Source organism: Spea bombifrons, chromosome 7 (genome assembly GCF_027358695.1).
Source record: "Spea bombifrons isolate aSpeBom1 chromosome 7, aSpeBom1.2.pri, whole genome shotgun sequence".
Taxonomy (NCBI): domain Eukaryota; kingdom Metazoa; phylum Chordata; class Amphibia; order Anura; family Pelobatidae; genus Spea; species Spea bombifrons.
This window is the reverse complement of record NC_071093.1, coordinates 3,149,482-3,158,843: the sequence shown is the minus strand read 5'-3', so window position 1 is coordinate 3,158,843 and position 9,362 is coordinate 3,149,482. Positions and strand designations below refer to the sequence as shown.

Genomic DNA, 9,362 nt, shown 5'->3' with positions numbered 1-9,362 from the left:
AGATTCCAGCAAAAGCAAGAACTGACACGTGAGAAAAGCACGGGACTCCACATTTTCCACAACAAATCTTTCCGTGTTTCTTTTTTTATACTGTGTTCTTTATAGTTCATATTAATTATTATTTATTGATTCATATAGCGCCATCACATTCCGCAGCGCTGTACAAGACAAAGAGCTTACAATCTAAAATATATAGTGTCACAATAAAATAAAATAAAATCCACCATATAATCCGCACATTTTGGGCTATAATCTAAATACGCCCCTGTATGCAAATGCTCTCTTGTTCTTCTGTACGAGGGCCAAGGCGCTGAAGGATTAACCCTTGCTTTACTGGTTCCCTGAATTCGTTCATTGTTTATTTTTTCCTGAATTGTTCTGGTTTCATCCACGCTCCGCAATAAGAATTTTGCAGGGGGGAAAAAATATATAAAAAAGCTTAATCGGGGGCTGGGGGGGGGTTTGTCTTTATTTATGAATTTGTCTGTGTTGTTTGTCTTCGTATGTAAAGTAGCGTCTTGTATGCAGATTGTCACAGATGTAAACGTCACGTCTGAATATTACGTTCTCCCGCCCGACGGAATAATATTAAAAAATACTTTATTGGTAAAAGGCGGGATCTGCGTCCAGAAAACGCCAATGACGTGCAGCGCCTCCAAGTCGTTTCATGTCGGGGAGGATGAGACCTGCGGCAAAAGTTGGCAAAACTGTCGTAAATATTCCTGAGACTCTTGAAATATTAACCCTTTTATAGCCCTCTGTGAAAATTCTTTGTAGTGACTCTCCAAATATGTTAATGAAAAGCTCTAATACCGGTCGTCATGGAAACCTTGACTTGTCATTATTTAAAGATACACTTAATTGGGTCACCTGCATTCAAGCAGGGATATCAACCATAACACACTGGGAGCAAAAGCACCAACTGGGAGTCTTATATATGATTCCATATAGGAAGGGGGGATAGGAAGGAGTCAGATCCAGACTGCGTGACCCCGAGAATCTGCCCCTTCACCCTGACATTGCGTGTGAGATCATTACATCACTATAGGCTCTGCAAACATCACAGAAACGCCTGCTACACGCCTGTTACACGCCTGTTACACGCCTGTTACACGTGAGGCTGGAAACCGGACAAACCGGATGAACCTTTTTATTTGTTTATTTATTTCTTTTTTCTTTGTTGCTCAACTCGTTTTCTTGTCGCTTCGGGGGAGTTCTGGGGCGTCCGGACCGACCAAACAAATAAAGACAAAAAGAAATGAGAATAAATGTAAGTTTATTGACTCCGTAATTCTAGAAAACGCCACGTTATTAAATCCGGTATCTACAGAATGCATTGTGAATAAAAGGCAGTCCAAAGAGACGCAGTGTGAGGTAGAAAAAGATTAACTGCTATTAACCTACATGACATCATCAATCCTCGTGGATTAAAAAACATATGAACCATTACAAACATCTGCCAGCAGATCGGCCCCATTCGGCCCCCGTCTAGTCGCCCGTTTCTCCTGCTGTAACAACTCGAACCTTAATCAGTCGTTGGTCTCGTCTTCAGAAACCATATGCCTATCCCATGATTACTTAAATTCCTTCACTGTATTACCCTCTACCACTTCTGCTGGGAGGATGTTCCACTTATCTAAGACCCTCTTGCTAAAGTAAAAAAATCCTCTCTTACATTGATGCATTCAAAACTATTTTCTGTAACAAAAACAGTAGGCCTGTCGTTTTATTCTTTAATCACATAAAAACAACTTTTAAGACGGTTTCTATATTTTCTATGGCAACAACCTATCAGTGTCTGCTTTTGTGTCACGTGACATTTAAGTATTCCCGGCAAAAAAAAAAAAAAATTAGGAAAGAGGCAAAATTCTAAATGGCGTCAAAAAATATGACATGATATTTAACTTTTACATTCACCTAAACATTATGTAATTGCACTTTTTTGTTACAGTCACTTTAAAGTCACATTTTCTATATGATCAGAACATGAAGCAGCGGATGGATATAAATTTAGTTTAAAAAATATATAAATTATTAGTTTTTACATTTTAGGGTTTTTTTTAAGCTAAGAATATTCTGCAAATATTTTATTAATAAGTTTATCTTTAAGACATTTCCTATTAAACAGGTCCTAAAATTCACGTCTGATAGCTTTGCCCCTCAAGACCTAAAGCTCTGAATTACAGTGCCCGGCTAGGGTGCTGAGATTCAAACTGCCACCCCAGCATTCCTTATCTACTGGATCCTTTTTGGGATCCCTCATATAGGGCTGGTGGTCTATGCCGGCCGCCTTACCTAGAGCTCTGCCTGTAAGCGTGTTTTTATGATGTCACATTACCGGGGCATTTGGCATCCCTTGGATGTTAATACCCAAGAGGGCCATTATTTTTTAAACTTTATGCAAATATAAAAGACTACCCCGGAACTCACAGTCCTGGCGGAAACATCGGTAACGCTGACGGGTATGGAAGCTATAGGGGCAGATAGCAAACAGTTATGTATGAGGGGACCCTCAGGGCTGCGGCATGTTTTTGGGGGGCATCTGAAGCCATTTTGGGGTTCGTTCTTATTTAAAATCCCAGAACGGCAGCGACGATCAGAGAGACTGGCGAGGCAGCGGCTTCCTCTCCAGAAATTGGAGGTTTATCGGTTTTTGAGGAACTAAGACGATTCTGGACATGGCTTTGATTTCCCCGCCGCGAGGGTCGGGTTTTACCTCGTATTTCTTCATCATCTGCGGAAAAACGAAAACGCTGTTAATTACAAGCAAAATACAGTTATTTCCGTCAAACCTCGCTGCACAGAATCAACACGGAGTCGTTTTTATCACCTGAAAACAATTCAGTCAGACCCAATATGTCTTCCCTGGGCATGGTGGGCACTCATATAACCCATTTACTGTCCCAGCCCCCTCTATGCATATATTCTCTTCCCGTATCCTCTGCCGGAAGGACAAACCCCTGTAACAAGGACCTGGAGCGGATACAATCCTTCAACACTTACTCGAGAGAGAGCCATGTGCATTTCCAGCTCGGCGATCCTGCGCCCCACACAGGCCCGGACGCCGTAGCCAAAGGGGATGGAACTGAAAGGGTTATTCTTTACCCGCTCCTCCCGGAACCAGCGCTGGGGAACGAATTTGTTGGGTTCTGGGAAGTTGGTTTCCTCTCGAGAAATTCCGTAATGGTGCAGAGCGAAGAGCGTCTGCGGAGAGAAGCCGGGAGATTCAGCGCATGGAGGAGACGCTCGGTTCCGGTGCCGATGGCCGCTCAGCACAGTCCTGCTTTACGGCGCGGTCACTTAATCTTCTCTACCTTATCAATCCATCATGAAACTAGTCCCCCCCCCCCGTCTGTCCTCACTCCAGTCTCCCCGTCCGCTTCTCTCTTCCCCGGACCCCGTTGATCGGGACCACTCCACCATCATTCCCACCCTGTCCCTCCTTCATCCGTCCCCTGATTACCCAACATGACTCTCTCCTCCATACCACCCTTTAATTACCCTCCGCTCCCTGTTCTATCTTATCACATAGGGACTTAAAATAATCTCAAGCACCCCCCCCCCAGGTATTTCTCCTACAGCACGACCCTGTCAAATGTATGACATCATGCTCTGGCCCACCAAGTCGTGTTGGGGAAATGTAACAATGTATCACTGCTAGACGATGGGGATGGGAATGCTTGAGAGCTTCTGTGACTTCAGAAAATTCTACTCTACTTGGAAAAAAATCAGCTAAATGAACCCGAGATGCCTTGGAACTTACATCTTTTGGGAAGTAATAACCTCCGAGGGTAATGGGTTTCTCAACAGCAACTCTGGAATTAGTCGGGACGACAGGGTACATCCTAAAATAAGAGAAGAGAACGCATTCTGCAAATGTGTCAGACCACTGGAGACATTCTTTCTTACTTCTCCATCTCGATAGATTGTAAGCTCCCAAGGGCAGGACCCTCTTCTCCGCCCGAACCAGTCTGAACCAGTCTGAACCAGTATGTCCTAAACATGTTAATGCAACCAATAGGTTGTTTTTAGCTTTTCCTTCCCTCTGCTCTATAAATAAAATGTAATAAAATCATGTGATTCTGTTGATGGCAGATCTAAAATAACACCGACGGAAATCTGACAGCTCTTGGTAACACCCAGTTCCTAATTTTAGGTCGTTAATGTTAATTAATTATGTGTTTGAGAATGCAAAAGCGCCTTATTATATTCCACAAACAGACTTAATAATTATAGACCTCTCGAGTTACGCCGTTTCCGCCTCGGTTCCGCGTCATGCGCGGCAGACAGGCTTGAGGAACCCACCTCAACGTTTCTTTGATCACAGCCTTCAGCAGGGGCATTCTGGAGATGTCCTCGGCGGTGGGTATCGCATCTCCGGGAACGACCCCTTCCACCTCCTCATACAGCGCTGCCTGGATCTCCGGGTTACGCGACAGATGATACAGAGCCCAGGATAAAGTGTTGGAGGTCTGTGGACAAAGGAGGACTTCTCATGTGACCCAAAGAGAGCCTGTAGCTCATCTGTCTAGCAAACCCTTCAGATCCACATGAAAACATAAAAATGAGGTATTCTTAATAAAAAAAATAGAAAGAAGCTTCTATTTACACACCGTGTCGACTCCGGCCAAGAGCAGTTCGGCCACGCTGCCGTAGATCTCCTTATCTGTTAGCTGGCCGCTGGACAGAAGGTACGTCAGATACTCTCCTTGGACCTCCTCGCCTTTATCCAAGCGTTCCTGGATCTTCTTCATTTTCTGGTTGATCAACTTGTTCCCTAAATAGTAAATTCCAACAGCGTCCTCATCACAAACCACGACGTCACCCAAATGTAGGATTCCGACAAGGTTACTTTTGGTGGAAATGCTCACCGAACTCGAATATGTTGTCCCAGCTCTCGATGTAGCGATTGAAAAAGGGCAATATTTTGTTAGCCCACTCGGGTATTATATACACAAAGACGGAGTATTTCATCATGTCGCCGATAGATTTGATGAATCTCCGAGTCTCTTCGGGGATCTGGTTTTCCAAGCAGCCGATCCGCGTCTCAAAAAGAATGTATGAGATACCTAAAAAAAATATATAGAAAGAGGGAAAACTGTAAAAAATAACGACTGATTCGGAATTCTAAAAACAAGGACAAAGTAACAAAACAGTCCGGTTACAGAAGGAGATTACCCCAGTCACCCGCTGGTCTCCACAAGATCATCGCATCCATGGTGGAAACCCATTCTCCCTCGTGGTGGAAACCAAGCGGAGGGCGAGGTTTAGGAATGGGCTTCTTGTTCTTCACTTGGCTACGGTTACTGGCCAGATAATGTTGGATAAAAACTCCTACGTAACAAAGCCTTGGGCATAAAAGAATGTTCTTGGCGGTAAGGGCTGTAAAGCTGTGGAATACACCAACTATGGAGGCGGTGACGGCCAGGGGCGGTGGTGACCGGGGGTGCTGCCTTACGCCGAGTTTCTTTGAGGGGTTGCACCTGGGGTATGACTACGGAGCGGCCAGGTCTTACAGGTCACAGCTAATATGTTAGGTTTAGTAGAGAGAAGAAAAAAAGAGAGAGAGAGAGAGAGAGATGAAGGAGAATAAAGAGAGAGAAGGGTGAGAGAGAGGGGAGGAAAAGTGAGAAAGGTATGGAGGGAGGAGAGACGGGGAGGAGGGATGAGACAGAAAACAGAAGAGAAAGACAGGATAGACAAAGAAAAAAAAGAGGGGAGAAAAAAAGTGAAAGGAGAGAAATTAAGAGAAATGAGGAAGGAATGGAAAGATTGACCTCGACTCAAACTTAATTCACATTAAAAGCTGGCCTTTAACTTCACAAATCCTACACCTTACAGGATAATCTGTAACATTGTACGTATACCATAAGAATATCAGTTATTCCTCCCCTTTGTTCTGAAAGCCTCAGAGCGGGGGTATAAGGGGGGGGGTGAGGTATGGACTGGAATGCCCTCAGCGAGGGAACCGTAGTCCCTACAATCTAACACATATCACACAAACATTTACATTAACTAGAAAATACTAGATTGGTAGGTTTGGGGATTTGGGTTTTTTTGCATATTTTTTATTCTTGTTTTTAACCCTACGAAGCTGAACACATTCCATTTCCATGAAATTTGCGATTTTAGGTCCATACGCAGCCCGAGGTTCAGTGACTGCCGGGTCGTTACCTTCAAAGGCGAATCTATAGAGAGCGTCGGAGACGTCGTTCACCATAACCCCAGACAGCGATTCTTTTCTCATTTCATCGAGGCGGACTAGAAAGTCCGTCACCACTTCATTAACCACCCCTGTGTAAAGTACCGCCTCGGCGGGGCGCAGCATCCTCTTATTCAGCACGGAGCGGAGCGTGTGCCAGCGATGACCCTCCCTGGAAACACAGATGATTGAGAGCTTTATAATGCATAATACATCAATTATAATCCCTGATGCCCCCTTTTTCCTCCCCTGATGCCCCTCTTTTCTAGGAGGTCGGGATGTTTGCTGGGGATCGCAGGGTTCTACTGCCCTAAAAGCCCCGATAATGTGTATAGAAACAGCAGGGAATGGGTTTAAAATAAAATTGTTCCTCTTCAGTGGCGGTAAGGCCCTGCCTTCTAAGTGCAGCAATCTTTGGTCTCAAAGAGGTCTGGTCTAAAGCATGGAGGATTTCTTCAGGGCCCTGAAAGCTGCATATTTTAGCAGCTCAGTTCTTGTTGTTTTCAGATGTTGCCCGGAGGAGTAGTATTACGTCATTACAATCCCTTCCCACGGTGCAGAGAGTTTATTCACAACTCAGAGGTCAGGGGAGTGCAGGGGTAGCTGATCCGCTTTACTTTGGGCCGGGGAGAGGCGGCCGCCGCAGCACAAAAAACAGGTTCCGCGTGCTTTCATCAGAGCTCAGCAAACCTCAAACATCATGAGTTACGCCAATAATCGAATCGGCTGCCATTTCTGCTTTCCCTCATTTTACGTACTCACTCTGTAAACGGACCGTTGGCGTAATCCCTCAGCCGCCGGTGGACCTTCCATAACTCCATGTCGCTCCTCATCGGATATTTCCCCTCCTGCCGCAGGACGCTCTCCAACAGATCCACGTCGCCGACATTCACGACTTTGTATTGTCCCAGCGAGGTTTTCCACACCGGTCCATACTTCTTCCTGAAAATGAACTGAATGCAAGGTGTGAATTAGCAGAACGGGGAATTTGACCCATACGTGGTGGCAGCGAATGTATAGGGGAGACGCCGCTCTAAGCAGAAGATTTTAGTCTGTATGGCAGCAGCTTTTGGTCTTGATTAGAGCTGATTTTGTGAAACAGTAGTAGTGGATACAGGCGCTATCTAACCGATTAATAATTAATGAATAACCAGCACGTGTTTAACCCCTTAAGGACAATGGGCGGTCCCTAAACCCATTGAAAATGTACATGTACGGGCTTTGTCATTAAGGGGTTAAGGCTACATTGTTGCAACAACTTTTTCCTTTCTGGAACTGATAATATTTTTTTTTGTTACATTCATTATTTAGATTTGTGTTTTATTGACAAATAATCTAAAAAAACAAACAAACAAACAAAACAATGTTATACAACAAAGAAAAAAACAATGACTTTGGATCTAAATGATCCCTCCTTTTGCCTCAATCACCCATATAATTCCTATTAGATTGTAAGCTCACGAGCGGGACCCTCGTAAGACCCCCATTCTTGCCAGGAGCTTTGTATTAAGCGTCACGAGGCTAGATGGAACCCCTGCTGTATCTGTATAAATGTATATTTTCTATGTATTTGTTAACCACCTCATATATCATTTGTACAGCGCCGCGGAATATGTTAGCGCTTAATAAATAAAGAGTAATAAAAAAAAAACTATAAATCTGGTGCTCCTACCCTATAAATTAAATGTGATTAATGATAAAAAAGCTGGTTTTATGATTATATTTCATGTTATCAAATGTAAACTATGCGCTAGAACAAGAATATGAGAAAAAATTAAAGTGTAAAAACAACTATTTCTTTTAATAAATCCTCAAGACTTTATATATAAATATTCTTTGCATTTAATGCATTTTAAGAGGATTTTTTTTATATAATGGCTTTTTTTTACTCATATTTTAAATAATAAAGCTGTATTATACCTTTAAGTTGATACGATGTTAATGAATAATCTTACATAAATAAATTGCTATATTTAGCGGAGACACAGAAAACATTTTATTTGGACAAAGTGTACCGGAGGACAGAGGTCTGGGCAGTAAAAAGGGATATAAAGGGACTCAACAAAGTACAAGAGGGGAGAGTAAGTCAAAGGAGGGGAGAGGTTAGGACACGAGGTCATAGTCTGAAACTAGAGGTTTAGATAAAACGGAAGGAAGCTCTCATTTACTTAGAGGGTGGTAGATAAGTGGGGCAGCCACCCAGCAGTGAGGGGATTTAAACATAGGCTTATGGCTCCTGAATCTAAGAATCTGAGACCAACGACTGATTAAGATTTGAGTCTCTACGGCAGGAGAAACGGGCGACTAGACGGGGGCCATATTTTCTTGCATAAAACACCAAATTCCCTAAAAACAGGAGGAAACAGTCAAAACATATTTTGGGACCCTACTGGTTGAAATGTGTATTGCACTTTGCCAGTGCACCCCCCCTCCATTTCCTGGAATCAGATGAGTTAAACTTACTTGCAGCTCATGGGAGTACAGCAGGTATCCTCTCAGGAACACCCAGTACATGTTGGTGAGCAGAGACGGTCCAGGGAGATCCTGAAAGCTCTTCGTCCTCTTCTCTCCTTCGACCACCCCAGCTGCAGCCCCTGTGATTGTCCTCCCCTGGGTCACAGCCCCCCTGCATGCCTGCAGCAGCCAGAAGCCCCTTCCCCTGCTCAGAGGGGGCAGGCAGCTCAGGGATGCAGGGGTTAACATGGCAGGAGCGGGGCTGTTTCTGGTTAGTCTGAGGGTATTAAGGGCAGACAGGAGCCTGGCCATGGTTGCGGGAGGCAGGCTGTGCTTCCAGAGCCTGCTCTGTTGCTGTTACTGTAACAAGGAACTCCCTCTGATGACTGCTTTCCTGCTCCAGCCCAGGGTGACTCCCACCAGTCTCTCCAGTTACTCAACTGAACTGGGAAAGGCAGGCAACTGGTGCTTATCCGGGGAGCTGAGAGGAATCCTCAAACCACCCAGAATAATCAAAAAACATTAAAAAGAGGAAAAGGAGCTCGTCTGTAACCTGATCACCTAAAGAAACAAAAGGAAATAAACCGGTTTTATTGCCTCATTTTATAAAAACAAAGCTACGGAATGTCAGAAAATAAAGACTAGGACTGGTATTATTCTTATTGTTTTACATAGCGCCATCATATTCCGTGGCGCTGTGCAATGG

At 44.1% G+C, this 9,362-nt stretch overlaps 1 protein-coding gene across 1 annotated transcript; it reads right to left on the bottom strand.

The window, feature by feature from the left end:
• Positions 1-2,344: 2,344 nt before the first annotated feature.
• LOC128501563 (sterol 26-hydroxylase, mitochondrial-like) lies at positions 2,345-9,070 on the bottom strand. The gene is made up of 9 exons (XM_053471096.1): positions 8,666-9,070; positions 6,965-7,155; positions 6,175-6,374; positions 4,872-5,069; positions 4,614-4,777; positions 4,306-4,472; positions 3,764-3,845; positions 3,004-3,204; positions 2,345-2,734 (listed from the first exon to the last, which is right to left on the bottom strand). The coding sequence occupies exons 1-9, from the start codon at positions 8,966-8,968 to the stop codon at positions 2,597-2,599; spliced, it is 1,644 nt and encodes a 547-aa protein (XP_053327071.1). The 5' UTR covers positions 8,969-9,070; the 3' UTR covers positions 2,345-2,596.
• Between the last annotated feature and the right edge of the window lie 292 nt (positions 9,071-9,362).